At 39.5% G+C, this 17,838-nt stretch overlaps 1 protein-coding gene across 1 annotated transcript; it reads left to right on the plus strand.

Annotated features, from left to right (window-relative positions):
- The first annotated feature begins 615 nt into the window (after positions 1-615).
- rhpn1 (rhophilin, Rho GTPase binding protein 1) lies at positions 616-17,723 on the plus strand. Its single transcript, XM_087784657.1, has 16 exons — positions 616-889; positions 987-1,082; positions 4,859-4,974; positions 8,345-8,473; positions 9,278-9,353; positions 9,596-9,673; positions 9,751-9,875; positions 11,437-11,603; positions 11,669-11,856; positions 11,927-12,083; positions 12,848-12,973; positions 13,047-13,241; positions 14,198-14,274; positions 14,352-14,498; positions 14,623-14,775; positions 16,011-17,723. The coding sequence occupies exons 1-16, from the start codon at positions 866-868 to the stop codon at positions 16,218-16,220; spliced, it is 2,064 nt and encodes a 687-aa protein (XP_087640783.1). The 5' UTR covers positions 616-865; the 3' UTR covers positions 16,221-17,723.
- Positions 17,724-17,838: the final 115 nt, after the last annotated feature.

Consider the following 17,838-nt stretch of genomic DNA (forward strand, 5'->3'; position numbering starts at 1 on the left):
GATTTTTTTTTCCTAAGACCTGATATTTTCTTTCCTGAGACCTGATTTTTTTTTTTCTAGGACCTGATATTTTTTTCCTGAGACCTGATATTTTTTTTCCTGAGACCTGTTTTTTTTTTCTTGAGACCTGATATTTTCTTTCCTGAGACCTGATTTTTTTTTTTCTAGGACCTGATATTTTTTTCCTGAGACCTGATATTTTTTTTCCTGAGACCTGTTTTTTTTTCTTGAGACCTGACGATGTCCTAAAATGAACACCGTACCCAGTAAAGGTCCACCACCCACCTTTGGGTCCCAACCCACCAGTTCAGAATAATTTAATGTCTTTATTTTTATTTGAATCAGTCAGATTTTAGTATCAGTTAACATTCATATATATATGTTATATATTTCACGTATAAAATGTTGTTCTAGTTGTCGTTAATAGCTAAAACGCTTCTTGGGCCACAAACACATTAAACCTCTACCCTGACGTTCCCATGGCAACGGCTCGAGCTCAAAGGGGACGCTTAAAGTGACTTGTGATTGGCTGCCGAGTCCTGCCAGTTATTTCTAATCTCAACGATGACTGGTTTTTAGCGCTGTCAATATACTTTCCCTCACTCTGATTGGCTGCCTTCGCCGCTGGAGCCCCTCCCCCCGTGCATAAGCCTGGCAGCTGCACTCAGTCACACAACAAGGGTGAAGTCAGAGGTTTCGCTCCGTGATGAGTCGCTGCTTTTTTTTTTCTTCAACTTTTTAACCGATTTAGAGTTTTCTAAATGTCTTTATTCTTGTAGATAGAACTCGCGACGTGTTGGAATCGTCACACAAAGTTGTTGGGATGTGAGGAGGAGTTACTTTTTCCCAGTGTTTTGAGCTCACCATGGAGGAGCCAGCGCCGAGGCAAGTGCTGCGTTAGCCAACTTGTGGATCCGAGCTAGCAAAGCTGGGGGAGAACACGGTATGGAGGGAGATGTTAACCGTGTGTTCGTGTCCTCAGAGAGGGCGAGATGTCTCCTCCGGACGGTGCCTCGGACGACGAGATGCCGCTAACGCTGCCCACGGAGCAGGACAGCAGCCACGGCGGCAGCATCCGAAAGGTGAGACGGCGAACCTGCACACTCACGCCGGGACACATCTCTATTCCTGGGTCCTGGATCCTCTGCCTGCACAGTCAATAGAAGCTAAAAACTTACCTAAAAATTGCAATAGAAACTTCTTTTTGTAGCCTATTAGTCGATCAGTTGGTGTTTCATATTGTTTTGTTGCCACACACTGTCATTGTTTTAGTAAATGACAGAAAAACCTCATTAAAAAACGACGAACTAGACAAGATCTGGGCAAAGTGTGACCAGCTGGGCTGTTTATGTGGCCCTCATGAGGTCATAGTAAAACTATTAGAGTTAATATAGAGTTATTTATATATATATATATATATATATATATATATATATATATATATATACACACACACAATTCCGACCAGCTAATAGTTATCGACCCCCGTGTTATCCCTGGGTCAAATGTGTTCGAGGTATCCCTTGTGTTGTGTCGGGGTCAACGTGAATGACCTCCCTGACTTCCATAAATTCATATCCAGTGGTGTAGGTTGTTCACCTTGACTCAACACAAGGGATACCAGAAAAAACATTTGTTTTTGGGCCACTGGGTCACCTTGACCCAGGGATAACACAAAGGTTAATATTTTCATACCGTTACTGTCAAAACTGCTAACATTTGTTTTCTTTCATTTTTTTCCCATCGTATTAAGTGTTTCTTTTTTTGACGGCCCCTCACAACAGTCACGGTATATAATGTGGCCCACTCCTGAACTAGGTACACGATTAAATGTATTTAATGCACTCACTACGTAAGAAGTTTAAAATATACCTGTAAAAAAACAGAAATAAGCGTGTTTGAATATATTATTCACAGTCAGCTCTTGAATTATCACATGTTAGTGATGGAGGAATCTCCTTTTCTTGTTGCTATGGTGATGGACAGTGACAGATGAGGGGAGAGCATAGTGCTGTTGTGTAAAAAATCTGATATAAAAGCACTTTTTTTAATCAAATATTTTAAATGTTCACTTAAATCTTTTTGAGGAGCAATAATTGGAGTCATAAATCATTTAGAGACTAACAATAAAAGACTAAAATAAAGTTGTAACTTACTCTCTGAAGTCACAATGGCTTCATTAATAGTCAGAACGGGCCACACTTTGCACCAATATGGTATAGTAGCTCGTAGAGAGAGGTAAATGGAGGAGGTGGAGACAAGAAGAATGAAAGATGGAATACACGTGGGGCTTTCAGTTACAGAGGACAGGGTTATAGGTTTTGGATACATTGAGAGGTGGAGGTGGAGTAATCATTATGGAGATGCAGGTGACAAAGACGACCAGTGAGGTTCATGTATGTGCAAAATGAGGTCATGAAGAGGAAAAGTTTGACTAGAGGATCATCAAGAAAGGTGACTCTCACTCACCACTTTGCTTCATATATATTCCAAGTTGTTCAAATGAGCCTGTTTTTCACTGACAAATTGATCACATTCTGCACTGTAAGAAGGGATAGATTTTTCTTTAAAATCGTTCATATTGAAAAAGTTTTGTTTATTTATTTGGATTTACAGTTAAAGTTGCAAACATTATGGTACTGCGATAAACACTGTCCTCCTCTGAAGCTGCTATTTCAACCATGGTAATGAACTGCAAGTTATGTATTTGGTTTTATTGTTTTTACATTTTAGAGTCTCACGCAAAACAACGAATAAAGCATTATAACCATACCTTCAGTTATGACCTGATTCAAGTCCTTACACACCAGCTATAACACATTGACAGTGAAAAGGTGAATGAACGTAAGTAAGAGTAAGAAGTAAAAATGTGTTATTTAAAAAAAAAAAGTATCAATTATCTAAGTTTGATTATTCATTTAACATTAATGTTCCTATCATATTTTTTTAAATTGACAAATTAAGCTGAGTTATTTTTTCCTCATTTCTCATTTGTTATAATACAGTCTTTAACCAAAAGTACAATATAGAGTAAATACCAGATATTGAAAAACATTACATATTAAAACATTTTCCCGTACAGTAACTTACATCAGAGGCTTAGACACCTGCATATAATTAGTAGTCAGAATAGTACTTATGTCATTAGTCCTATATATAGTTTTTAGGACCCAGTGGAATCCATGAAAATCAAAGTGAATGTGTTCTGTTAACTGTATTCCAGGCAGATGCAGGTCAGTTCAGGACCATATTCCACTAGAGCAGGACTGGTCCAGGAGCTTAATCCTCACAAGCATTGAAAGGATTACTCAACGAGTCCACACGCTAAACAAACACCCTTAACTGGGTGAGAGGGAAAAACAGAAAATATTCTAAAATTAACTCATGGTGAGAAGGTTCTAATACAAATGGGCGGAGGAGTCATTTCACAAGAGCAATGATTCAACTCTTTCCTTTCAAAAAATGATTCCATGCCCACAGCCAGTTTAACAGTCAAATATTCCATTTTGGATTTATGAAGTTGGAAATGAGGGCAGACCCCCTCAATGGGACCTCCGGCTCGGCGGTGGTGAGAGGATCTTAAGAAGCATACAGGGTCCTTCTCTGTGATTAACTTAAGGCCGGTTCTGCAGACCATGAGGGCCGTGAGGGGATAAACCCTAGTGGGGTGAAGTTCTTAGCGAGATGGCTTTAAAGGTGGAGGTTAAATTCAGCCAGTCAGTGCTGGGCAAAATGGCGTTAAAATAAAACCTGTGATTCATTATTTATTATGAAAAAGCAAATAAATATACGATTCATAAAAAATTTCCCTGCAAATGTAATGAGATTTTCTTTTAGTCTTTAAGGAGAGAGGAAAAGAGGACCTCCTCCTGATCTTTTTTGTGAACTTTTGCTGCGTGCATCTGAGAGTTTTCACCACCCCTTTATATTTGTTGTTAGGTTTATAACCTGGTGATCTATGTACTAGGGGCAGTTGGGACATGAAGGACATTTTTTCTCCTCCTCAAGAATTCCTGGACCAAGTTCCCATCCAATGGGAAGCTCTGAGCCCACTATGAGAAACGACCAATGCTAATTATTTATCAATCAATGTTATTTATATATGTTTTTATATATTATATATTATTCACTTATAAGCATGTAATAACAGAACAAGAGCTGCTGTCCTATTTGTGACAGGAAAATATTCCAGTAATATTTCTTACCCTGTATTTCATCTACTTTATAGTTTAGCTGACTGTATTTGGTGATTTAAAGAAGGTTGTGTATCTTCAGTCCATGTTATTTTTTCACCCTTGTGTTTATACCACTTTTTCTGGGCAAGATCATGTGTGTCTGTTCTTATTGCCACTTGTTTTCCATCTTAATAGAATAGTTTTTGGTAATTATGGTTGACTGTGGTTCTGGTCTTGTTATCTAAAAGCATTCATAGTCTGCCAAACTGTCATTAGTTTTTGGAAACAAATGAAGGAATCATTCACAGATAGTCCATCGCTTCATTTAAAGCGAGGCCATCTCCCAGTCCAGCCGATCAGCTTCGCCTCCTGCTGCGTCTCTCCAGATTACATCCATCTTTAGCTCCCAGTCGTCTCGCACTCTCCTGATCTTGGAAACAAGTGTCACGCTCCGACACACCCCACACCAGTGGCTTCCTGCTGTTCCCAAATTTAAATCCTCCAGTAAATCACTTAACCAAATAGGAACACAGAGTGCCAGGCATAATTGGTAACAATCCTGCTTCTTTGTTCGTCATTTTTGCAACACGCTGTCACTTGTTGGCCATTTTTTCATCTATCTGACGACCTGGCATTAATAATGTCATGGCATCATTCTGAATATTTCATTTTCACACCCTCAGGGATGCGACCCTTTTGCTCAAACTCAACGAAGTAAACTTCAGCACCGGCGTGCTCGGATCAACCAGCAGATCAACAAAGAAATGCGTATGAGAGCCGGAGCAGAGAACCTGTTCAGGTAAGATCAGTACAATCTGGAAGGACACAGGACAGTCCGTTGTTATGATGAAATATGTTCTGTACCTTTTAACACGAGTGCATTCCTGTTTTACAAATTAATGAGGTTTGTCTGAGAGTCTTGTTATGAACCCTAAAGTACTGACAGAAGTTTTGGTTTTTCTTTAACAAAGCGTTTTTACAGAACTTGTAACCATCATGAAATCGCATGCTGTGAGATTGAGGTTTTTTACGAGGAGGATTGTTAACCATGTGTCAAGGTCAAGTATTGTGACATTTAATTAAGATATTTAAAACTTTGAAGCATCGATGCGTTAAAGCGTGAAAGAATGTTTAAATCTCAGGTTTTGTTTTGATAAGATATTTATATTTTTCTTTTAAGATGTTTCAAGGGGAATGGTAAACTCGGTTTAGTAAATTGATCTCAAATTTTAGTCAGATTGTGTGATTCTTATTGAAGATAATCCTCACCAGTTAAAGGTGGATAGTAGTTGCTTAGATAATTGACTGGGTTTAACTTCCAAAAATCATAGAAAAAAAATTAGAAGAAACCTGTATTGCACTACATTCTTCCCAATCGGTTGTAGTTCAGAAACATCTAATCTTAATGATGCTCAACTAAATTATATATTTTAAAAAAGTATGGACTCACCCTAAAGTTATACCTTCTATGCCTGTGTTGTCTGAAAGTCTCTGAAGAAGCTGTAGAAAAGCTTTTGAGAGTCACTCTTCGTCAGCTCTCTACCAATGTTCTAGTTGTGCCCTCTGGAAAAAGGTCAAAGATCACGTGCCTTGCTCCTGAAACCACCAGTTTTATCACACTGTTTGTGTGAATCTCACACAGATTTTAAAGGAAGATGTATGGAAAATATTGAGTCTTGGTGATGATCAATATTACCATCCGGATCCCAAAACTGTTGGAAGGGTCCATCATTTTATGTGGTTGAGAGAGAAATTTGCTTTTTACTATTATGTTTATTGAGTGAGCAATTTTCAAAACACTACCATCACCTGCTTTTCCTTGAGCACAAGGATATAAATATTATAAAAAATACCAAAAAAAGACATTGTATTATATGAAAAAAATAAATTTAGGGCAATGGTAACAAGCTGTTTGGTGGAAGTTTGCACTCTCTGAGTGCTTTTCTTGTTCCTGCTTTGAAAAACAACATAAAAGTCCAGACAGAGAGCCTAAACCGATCTGAGTCTGCCAAATTTCAGTGCATCAGAGTTCTGACTTTTATAACTCATACACAAGTCAGAACTTATTTAATCTATGTTAGTGAAGCTAATTTGTGTCCTAGAGCTCTTTCTCAGACTTTGATGTGTTGGCTGTTTTTCTGTCTCCTCTAAAAGCAGTTGCGTGGCCTCAAGTTAAAAGCTGATGACTCAGTTTATGGGAAGTAAAACAAGTGCTCCTGCCCTCCCTGATGGGGCGGACGGGTCACACAGACAAAGAGGACCCCCACACAGCCCACCGGCCTGTAATCAGCTGGCTTTGTGTCCGACTCCCGTCCTGCTCCCATGCAGAGATTTCCTGAAAGCTCAACCCCCCACGCCGTCACCACCGCCGCTTGTTTGTCTGACACAGTTTTATGTGCCCCTCTCGTCGCCTCCTTTTCTACAACAAATCTATTAGACCACTAAGCATGTTTCACTCTCCCCCCCCACCAGTGTTCTGTGGGTCAGGTGGAGGGGGCCCACATGCAAATTATACACGAGATAAGGGCTGTTCCTCGTCCGTGATTGGTTGATGTGTTAGGACGTGTTTCTAAATTTCCTCAATCGCAGCGGCATGTTGTGCGTGCGAGTGGGTGTGTTTTGAATCGGGCAGCTCATTTAAAGCTGACTAATCAGATTGTGCGCAGCTTGATCCTTGTTAGTGTGTGCAAGCATGTGTGTGTCATAGTGTCAGATTAATGCACAGGTGAATGAGGGATTTCTTTGTCGGCACAATTCATTCATTGAGTTAACTCCCTGATTTTTCCAAACCCAACTTGAAGCTGATGCTGCTCTAGAAGGCCTCTTTCTGCAGATGTCAATTTAAAATATGCATCTTGGAGGCATGTCATGGAAAATTTGATACATTTTTTTTTACGATACTTCATCATTATTTAAATACAATGTATCATTATTAAAAAAAATTGAATTGGTAATGATTTTTTTTGGATATATATTTTATATACTGTATATCATGATTAATCATTATCATAATGTATGTTTATAATTCAATAAAGTGTGTGTAAAATAAAAAATAAATAAAAATAAGAAACGACAACAAATATTTATAGCTTTTGTTCATTTTTGTGTTGCAATTAATCTTCCTGCCGCTAGATGGCAGCAGTCATTACGTCCTCCGCCGCTAACGGAACGGTGAAATGACAAGATCCAGTCAATGTCGGAGGACAATAGGTTACAGTCGGCTGCGGCAGCTTTTATAGAAAATATTTTGTTTCAAAACAAATAAAAGACTTTGTTAAAAAGCTTGTGGTCTATAAATTCTGCATTACCAGAGTCAAGTACTCAAGCAATACAGTACCAGTATCAAACAAAAATATTGTATAGTTGCCCATGTGTTTCGTTGGTTCCGGTGTTTGTACCACCGTATTCTTGCCAATGAACAGCCCTAGTGCTGAATTGGTTAAGCGCCACAGTGTTCATTAAATCAAATGCACATCTCATAATGAACAAAAATATGCCCATTGTTCAACTTGTTCAAGTGACGGCGGTAGGAAAAAAAAAATTAAATCTGCTTTAAAACAGGTTTAAAGAAAAACAAATAACTGAAGAAGACGTATGTGTATCTAAGAAAGTAGTTACACATTTTTTTTCTTTAATATATGTTCTGATCTAAAATGTCTTTGCGCTTATAAAACTGCTTCATGATCGCCCAAACACGGAGCAGATTCACCTACACATGAGTCGAGGGTAGCACAGGCTCCTCAGTTTGACATGTTTGTTTGATGATCCATGAGCTAAACATATACACCTGCAGAGATGAGTTCAGTGAGAGGGAGTGGGAAAACAAGTGGGCAAATTTGGAAAACCTTGTAGTAGAGCAGTAATTTAAATTGTGTGGTAAATGAGTGAGTCTCAAAGTGATTATTATTTTCTGGCTAGTGGGAACGTTTTTTTTTTTTTTTTTAATTAACTCAAAGTTGTGCAAGAAATGGTTCAATAGCTCGATTCTAGTCCAACTACACTAGCTTTAACATCTAGACATAGATGTGTGAACTACAATTAAGGTCCAAGAATATTTTTTAAATTTAACTTATTTGGAAAATTGGGGAAAAATACCAACATGTATTTTGTATTTAATCCTGTCACACCAGCGCTTGGTTTATTTTGATAGTGTTCTGGTTTGATTGCAGAGCCACAACCAACAACAAGGTGAAGGAGACGGTGGCCCTTGAGCTAAGCTTCGTCAACTCCAACCTGCAGTTGCTCAAAGAAGAACTAGAGGAGCTCAACAGCAACATGGAGGTCTACCAGACGGACAGGTGAGGATGTTTGCATGCAATAATTATATTAGATTGTTCTATAGACAAAGGTTTTTGATAAATAATACGTTTTTGAATAAAGAAATATGTATGCCATATAAAGTGGTCTCACATTTATTGCGAGGATTATGGTCTGAAAAACCCTACGTATTAAACAAAATCTACGAAGTAATCTCATTTTTATTTTTATATAACATTCATTTGAACTTGAATCCCCAGTAATTGTGACCTGAACAGCTCTCATGCTTTGCCGCCCAGCCACCCAATCACAGTTGTCAGCAACGCCTGACCACTTTTAAAACTGCAAGAAGACGAACCACAAATTGTTAGGGACCACTTCATAAATCTTTTAAAGTGATAGTTGACCCCATATTCCCTCATTTCATGTTCTCTACAATTATCCTTATTTTTTCGGGGTAACAGGCAAATTTGATTTGCTAATTAAAATATAGACCTGGCATGAGGTAGAGTAGAACATGAGTAGTTAATACATTTGAATTTTGGGTGAACTATTTTTTTAATTGGAAAAATAAGTTGAAGTCAGTTAAGAAAAACATCATTATTACATCCAAGATCAAAAACATGAATATAAAAGGTGAATCTCTCAGGGATTCTCAAGAGGGTGATTACAACCTTGTTTCCTGTCTTATTAGCGATGTTGTGAGTGGGCTTATGTGTGAATGTTGTCAGGGCTGGGTCGGGGGCATCAAGGTTAACGCAGGGCTTTAGCTGTTGTGGGACAGGATTGGGAGCTGAGCAGATGGCCGACTGTGTAATCAAGTGACTGTTGATGTGTGTTTACAGTGAAGCTGTCAATGTCCCCATGATCCCACTGGGCCTGAAAGAAACCAAAGAAGTGGACTTCACGTTGCCAATTCAGGTGAAGATGCTCACACGCGGAACACTTTTTCTAAATGCATCTTCTCGTCATGTTGTGTCAGTTTAATCTCTTGGTGTAAACACATGTGGGTGTCTAAGAAAAGAATCTGATCTTAATGTTGAGTCGAATGTAGTCTAGGTTTTTTATAAAAGTTGCTACTCACTATTTTTGCTGAGTCTATTGGCCCGGACACTTTAGTAGATGTTTTTCTGTAAAGCTTCTGGGCCTGTGTGTCTTGCCAGGACTTCATCTGTGAACATTACGGAGAGGACAGTTCCCTGTACGACAAAGAGATCAAAGAGCTGATGGACCTCCGACAGGTTCAATTATTCTCTTAGGCATGATCCCCGGAATGTGTTTGTGACTAAAGCATGTGTCTGATACTCTCTGGGTTAAGGCTATGAGGACGCCCAGTCGGAACCAGACGGGTTTGGAGTTGCTCATGGAGTACTACAACCAGCTCTACTACCTGGACCAGCGCTTCTTTCCCCCACACCGGAACCTGGGCGTTCACTTCCACTGGTAGGACATCCCTGTTCACTTTATGTAGTACTTTATTTTCATCTGTCACTGTCCTAACACCAGCCACCTGGATCAGCTTTGGAACGATCTTCCTCTCCCTCTGCGCTTGATGTAGTCTACTGACTCCTTCAAGAAACATCTCAAGACCTTTTTATTTGTGCAGGCTTTTCCTTCATTTTCTGAGGCTCCTATGTTGTCCTCTGTGTTACCTTGACCTTTTAAGTATATACTTTATTGAGTATTGTTTTGATTGCTTAAGCGCTTTGTGACCCTGGTCTAGAAAAGCGCTCTACAAATATTACTTACTTACTTACTTACTTCCTCTTTCCCTCACTCATGAAAAAGACCAAGAGGTTTATATACAGTACGTCCACCCTGAGACTGAGTTGGTTGTTCTTTTGTCGGACAGGGACTTTTTACAGACAAAGATTGTGTCTGGAACTTTGGCTTATAAACCTTATTACTCTTTTGTTTATTTACATTCCAAAACACCTTAACTTTAGGATCAAACTTCATTCATCTGTATTAACTAGCCATGAAGTAGACACTCACAGATAGTATTTCTGTTGAATCGCATGTACTGTTGAACTGGTCTATGTGCTGGATTTTGTGGAAAAAACAAAGTTGTGATAAATAAGAGCATAGAGAGCTAAACTCTAGACTAAAAAAAAACGATTAAAGACCCGAGCTTGTCTACAGTGTGTAACTAGAAAGAATGGGTATAAGAACAAATTGTCTTTGTATGGAAAGTTTTCTTGGAAAAGGAAAAAAATCAAATGTGTCCTTGTATTGAAATAATGAATCTTTTGCTTTAAATACTTGCATTTATTTTATTTCAGGAAATTAACAAGACATGTTTCAAATTCTTATTGCAGGGTTTTTGTGGAACCTTAAAAGGCATTAGATTCATTAATAAAAATAAATCTTAATTCAATGCCTTGTCTTGAAGATGTGGACATACAGTATGATTAGTGAGGTTGTATGTTGGTTTCAAATCTCAAAATATTTGGTAAAATGTATCTATTAATCAAAAATAAATATTTACAGATTGATGTCACAATAGCAAAAAAAAAGCAGTTGAAGCCGGAGGTCTCACAGAAGATACACAACACAGTTCTTCTTCATTGTGGTTCACTTAGCAAAGTGTAAATTTAATCGTCTAATATACAACATTTCTCTTCAAGGCTGAAACCGGTGCCAGGCAACGAGTATGAGGCACTGATTACTTATTAATAAATTAATAAAATCAGCAAAATGGAGCTTTTTTTAGTGGACTAATAACAATAAATGGGTAAAATTAAATACTTAAATTTAATTTCAGATTGTATTAAAAAAAGTAGGTTAAAGTCTTGATTTTAACACACCTGAACCCTGTATTTGGTAGCTTTTCTGGAAGTTTTTTTGCTGCCATGTTGTGCTTTCATGAAATATGTTGTGATTTCACTGTAAGATGGTGGAGGCAGCGTCACTTTATGTCCTCTAATTCCTACCTGACTTTGTTGTCTATATTTCATTGTGTCATGCATCACTGAGCTGAGCATGTGCTTCCCTCTTCTCTCAGGTACGACTCCCTCACTGGCGTCCCGTCGAGCCAGCGGGCACTTGCATTCGAGAAAGGAAGCGTGTTGTTTAACATCGCAGCGCTGTACACGCAGATCGGAGCCAGGCAGGACCGATCTGCAGCAGCCGGCATCGACCGGGCGATAGATGCTTTCCAGCGAGCAGCAGGTATCGGTTCAGTTCCAACAGAGCTGTTTGGAACATGTGCATCGTCAAGCTATTCTTCTCGTCAGGAGCCTTCAATTACCTGAAAGAGAACTTCTCCAACGCCCCGAGTCTGGACATGAGCAGCCCCTCGCTCTGCATGCTGGTGCGTCTGATGGTGGCTCAGGTGCAGGAGTGTGTGTTTGAGCGAGTCACGCTCACAACGCAGGACACACACTTCACCTCGCAGCTGCGTCTGGCTCAGGAGGCTGCACGGGTGAGCGGCGGCGTCTCCAGGAGTCTTGGTCGTGTGACCCCTTGACCTCACACCCGAGTGTCTCTTGTAGGTGTCGGATGTTTACCTGCTGGTGCAGCAAACCATGTTGCAGCCGCTGATGAAGGACTACGTACCGTTTTCGTGGGCGTCCATGGTCCAGGTCAAGTCGGAGCACTTCCGCGCCCTGTCACACTACTATGCTGCTGTTGCACTCTGTGACCACGCACGTAAGTCACACAAGTGTGCACGTTATTTCCTTTTATTTCTTGAGATAAATAAAAAATAAACCGGCACTTTGAGACCATGATCAGTAAACTCTGTAAGTCATGTAATCTTTTTTAAATGTGTAGCCTTATAAATTGAATATAAAAATGTTGGTATTATAGTCCAACAGACGACACCAAAAGAGTATCGAGCTACTTGATCCACCTTTCAACCAATCATGCGACACTTAGATCTTCACGTCTAATTTAACTGCTCATTATGTAATGTATTCAATTCAAATATTCAATTAAATAATATAATAAAACGAAATTTCAATTAAAAAACTGTATATACATGTATACATACTTTAATATAATTAGTCTTATTTTAAATTTTCTGCTTTTCATGCCACCTTACAATTAAAAAAAAAAAAAAGGGAGCTGAAATTCTAGAAATCTCTCTTACAGTATTTGTATGGTATAAATAGTATTGAATTTTGATATATTTTATTTTCATGGAGGTCGTCTGCCCCCCTTTTAAACATTTATCCCTTGAAAGGTTGAAGTTGCCCTCCACCTCAATCCTTCACTGAGACGTCAGTTTACTTCATGCCAATTTCAAAGCAATTTATTACTCCTCCTGCCGCCTCACCCTATATTTTTAACATAGAAGAAGAATAACAACCATGTATTACAATTAACAATAAAACGGTGTTGGTAGTGTGATCATAAATAACGGTGTGATCAAACTAGAACTGGCTGAAGAGACTGAATGATTTGTGTTTTAGTACCTGATGATGGAAGCGACTGTGATGAAGAAGCGGAGAAAGCGTTCACACAGTTCTACATAAGCTCTCCTGCAGGACCGCCACTGAGCCAGGTGCTGCCGGACCCTGAGAAACGGAGGAAGTTTGGTGGGTTTTGACAAGTTCATGATATGGAACTTTCTGTCTTGAAGCCTGACTTGTTCTGTGGGTTTGTCTGAAGGCAAAGCTCACCTGCGACGTGCGGTCATCCGACACGAGGAAGCCATGAGAGTCCACGGCCTCTGTAAGATCCTCAGGAAGATGGACATCCTGCAGGATGTGTTGTCTCTCACACACAAACGCTCCCTGGAGAAATACTCTGAGCTGGACCGAGAGGATGACTTTGACGAAACAGCAGAAGCTCCTGAGATACAGTGTGAGTAACGAATAACACTCACTAGCTTTTATCACTTCACTGCAGTGCAAATATGAAGTGTATGTGTTCAGGTGTGTGATTGATTTACATGTTCAAGTCAATTTTACATACGTTTTTGACTGAATAATTAGGAAATACATTGAGAATATTTGCACAAAAGTAATTTTACATGAGGGTTTTATGGATGACAAGGTAGCTGCAAACCTTCTTTATGATCTTCTCAGGCTCTCTGAAACAAACTCACATCATATCTAGGCTAGAAGAAGGTTGGCTCACATCATCGGACGAGAGGCTCTTAAACAGAAATGATTGTTGACTTCTAAGTAGGTGTGTGTATTGCGCAATACATGTGCAACTATACAATATATAATAATAATAATAATAATAATAATAATCTCTATTTATATAGCGCAATAGATTGAAAAGTATTGTAATTTGTTGTGATATATCGCTGTGATATATGTTGTAGAAAAGCGTATATATTTGTAGTGTTGTCCGAGTACTTGACTCTGGTGTTGCAGAATTTACATACAACATGAGTCTTGACGAAGTCGTTACTGCTTTAATTTGTTTGAAAATCAAAATGTGTCCAAACATCATCTTTAAAAGCTGCTGGAGTCGACTGTATCGCGGTTAACGGCCAGATTTGCGGTTTCTTATTTTTTCCTAAAGCTGCACAAAAGGTTAAGACTACTGCCATCTAGCGGCCGGAAGTTTAATTGCAACACCATATTGAAGAAACGTTTTTGAATATTTGCATGTTAAATGTAATAAAAAATAAAATAAAGACCATAAATTAAATATGAAATGATACAGTGCTGTTGAATATTGATACTTTGTTGATTTCTTTTCTGACACCCCTACTTCTGAACAATACTCATTTTTGGTATTTACTTTTTTGTACCAAGTATTAACATTTAAAAGTGACTTCAACGACGTATCTGCTATATTTACAGCTAAAACTAATCAGAAACCTGAAATCACTCCCACAAACTTCTCTACTGTCCAAGTGGCAGAGATCTTCCAGCGACTGGTGAGTGAACACACACCAGAGTCTTCCAGTGTAAAACAATGATCCGGAATGATGATCACCTAAAATGTATTTTTCAGGGGCCTCTGTCCGTGTTCTGTGCTCGGGCTCGCTGGGGCCCGGTCCGTCTCATCAGCCTGCAGAGAAAGGAGGGAGGACTGGGCCTGACCCTGAGAGGAGACTCTCCCGTCCTGGTCGCTGGAGTTGTGCCCGGAGGTTGTGCAGCGGTGAGTGAATCGCACACATGTCAAGAAGGAAGATTTTGATCACATGGTTCTCAAGTGAGACACTGTGTTGAATCTAGTCAACCGTCTTCAGACTTCTATATTAATCCGGAAGGTGTGTTCTCAGGAGGCGGGGCTACGGGAGGGCGACTACATCGTAGCGGTGGACGGCCATGACTGTAAATGGGCCAAACACAGCGAGGTCGTCAACATGCTTAAGAGCTCTGGGGAAAGAGGGGTGGAGCTGAGTGTGGTGACGCTGCACTCGCACGAAACACAGGTGTGTGGACGAGGCTGTGTTGTGTTGTGATTTATTGAAACCATATTTTGACAATAATTGAAAATAAAAAAAAAACTGCGTAATTAGATTAAGGTCTGTCATCCTGAGGTGTACTCTTTCCAGGAAATTCTAAATCACATGTACTGAGGCTTAGTGAGTCCTATTAATATTATCTACCATAGATCTGAGCACCTCAACAGTTCACTCAATCACATTGTTCTTATAAAATAAGTAATTTCTGTCAGTTTCAAAGGATTTCATTGTACCTTTAGCTTGGACATACTTTAAAAATGAGTGTGAAAGTGATTTTATTTTAGTTGGAAGGCTAGTAGGACAGTTTCAAAGGCAACAGTGGTTCCTGAACTACCGTATTTTCCGCACTATTAGGCGCACCGGATTATATAGCGTACCTTCAATGAATGGCCTATTTTAGAAGTGTTTTCATAAATAGGGCGCACCGGATTATAAGGCGCATAGAATAAAAGATACAGTCAAAGGTGTCAAGATCAAGCAAGCTTTTGCCCTTCTGCTCCACGGGAGGTTTCCGTCCTCCCTGAGCTCGCCTTAGGTTGAGCGCGCAGCAGAGTGATTTTGAGTGTACAACAACCAAGATACACTCGCTCAAACCGTTGGCAGTAATATAACTCCGCCATGATGTGACAGGCGTTGTAAATCCCACCCCGTGATGACGCAATGACGTTATCCTGCCCGCGGCGTGTCGGCTCAGTCGGCGCAGAGTCATGAGTGTTTGTAAACAAGTCACCCACCAGGTAATGTTCATATATAAGGCACTCCGGATTATAAGGCGCACTGTCATTTTTTGGGAAAATTAAAGGCTTTCAATTGCGCCTTATAGTGCGGAAAATACGGTAGTTCTGTTGAACTTTGTTCAGGAACTGTTTCAAGTCCTACCAAAAGAGATAAAAACTAAATTTAAATTAATAAAAGCTCAGGGAAGGATATTTTTATTATAAAAAAAAAAAAGTAACCTCTAAGAGATACAAATGTCCTAGAGTTGTCATTTGAAGTGTTGTGTGTAATCATCCCTTGACCTTGGGACATATTTTCCAAGGCTATTTATATATAGTTTGTCAATTTATGTTGTAATGTACAACCAAAATAATGTTATATTTTGTATTTGAACATTTTAAAAAGTTTGCAATTATGTTAAAAAAATATTTCATTAACAAAAATTAAAAAAGCATTGGGTTACCTTGTTGCATCTCCGCCCTCAGGCGGATCGCCGGGCCACCATGCTGTTGCATAGTAGCGGCAAAGAAAATAGCTGCCAGCGCCTGGTGGGCGGTGCCAAAGGCCAGAGCTCCGCCTCTTTGCTGAACTGGAACCGGCGGAAGAAGCGGGAAGGAGGAGCAATCGGCAAGAGGCTGGGAGGCACTTTCAGCCTGTCGTTCGGAAGCCTGAGAGACACCGAGGCCATGTACTGAGAGGAGCCATGATGGTGAACTGCAAGATGGAGCTGCTGCTCTCCATCACTCCAGAGTCATCACGGTATTCATCAACTTCCTGACTATACAGACAAGAACTCTTCATCCTCAGGCGGCAACATTTGGTGCCTGAGTGGATGTAAATCTGACCAAACTCCACTTATTATCACATAATAATGACCTTCACTTGAGGGCTTCCATATGGACCCCCATGCAGGGACATCTAGTGGTGACTTGTACTTCCTTGCGTCTAGCAAATGTTTGGAAGCTCAAAAGTGTAATTTGTAAGAAATGTTTGAAAGGTTTCCTTGAAGGAGTGTCGCAGAAAAACACTTGCCAAGCTGCCACAGTTCTGTTTGCCGGACAGAACAACAGTGTTTAGAATGTCTGTTCACCATTAGCTGTTTTCTAGCCTAGATCAAAAGCACTTCAACAAAACATGTCCATGCACTGAATTAACATTGTTGATAATAATAGCGCGATTATTGATGCAATAACAAACTTCCACGCTGTGAAATGAAATGTGTGCTGGAAAGGTGGACCTTCTTTGAGCCAGGAAATACAACTCTAGGGGTTGTAACACGAGTTGGATTCAAGAGTCGATTGCTCCTGAGGAAAGACTGGCCCCTGCGTCGTGGTAGCCGTGTTAGCAAGATGCAATAATTCAAATCTTCCAGGTTGTAGATTGTAGAAATTGGATTTAGATCCTAAACCGAAGAAAAATAATTATCTTTAGGAAAAGATTTTCCACACGGTCAACCTTTGTGACAAGAATATATTTTTTCCTAACGACAAGTTTCTCTAAGGAATTTATTTTTTAATTCACACTCACAGAACACACCTGATTGAGGAGTTCCAGCTATAGCACGATAAGTCGCCTCCCTGTCCAGTGTTGACGAGAGATTGTGTTCGGGACAGTAGTTTGTTTCACTGCTAGAATTGTGAGGAAGAAATGGTAGCATTTTAAACTTTTTTTTAATTGTGTTTGTACTATGTTTGTGCCACGCTTGTTTGTGCCGACGATCGCAGGAGGACGGAGAGGACGAGATTGTTTCAATGCAGATGCATTGTAATAGTTTATATAGAGGGTCCCTGGTTCAATTCTGTCCAAAGAGTAGATGACTTGGTTCGAGTTAAAAAAAAACCTCTTTCAACTTCAAAGAAGAACGATATCTTCATCACATTTCTACGAGTCAGAGACTGGAAATTATATCCCAATGGTCAGGAACTTTATAAACGATAGAAAAATGTCATTTTGATGGTTGAACAGTGGATTTTAAGGAGTACAGAAAAAAAAGTCCTGTACCTCTCAAGTGTGACATCTGGGATTGACCTGTAAAATAAATCGAAAAATGTTTCCCACATAGTTAAAGTTATTATCGATCAAATTTTTTGTATTTACAATGCCAATATTTCTTCTCGTCCTCTCGTGCTCCGAGTAAATATGATTGAAGAAAACTGATGTTTGATCATTTGATCTATTTTGGGGTACTTTGCACATTTTTTTTCATGTAAAAACAATAAAATAATTACAACAAAAACGTGAAGGCCTCGGTTTCTGACTGAGTGAGAAAGTAGTGAACATTTCTCATGTCCTTGATATGGCATTTATTCTGCA

This window comes from Callionymus lyra, chromosome 2, assembly GCF_982586985.1.
Source record: "Callionymus lyra chromosome 2, fCalLyr1.hap1.1, whole genome shotgun sequence".
NCBI classification, from domain to species: Eukaryota; Metazoa; Chordata; class Actinopteri; order Syngnathiformes; family Callionymidae; genus Callionymus; species Callionymus lyra.

What these genes read in the sequence shown, in the direction of transcription:
- rhpn1 (XM_087784657.1), top strand. Translation starts at nt 866, where the DNA reads ATGGAGGAGCCAGCGCCGAGGCAA. An exon ending in ACGGCGGCAGCATCCGAAAG is followed by an intron (nt 1,083 to 4,858) that starts GTGAGACGGCGA and finishes TCACACCCTCAG; the next exon opens with GGATGCGACCCTTTTGCTCA. An exon ending in GAGGTCTACCAGACGGACAG is followed by an intron (nt 8,474 to 9,277) that starts GTGAGGATGTTT and finishes GTGTGTTTACAG; the next exon opens with TGAAGCTGTCAATGTCCCCA.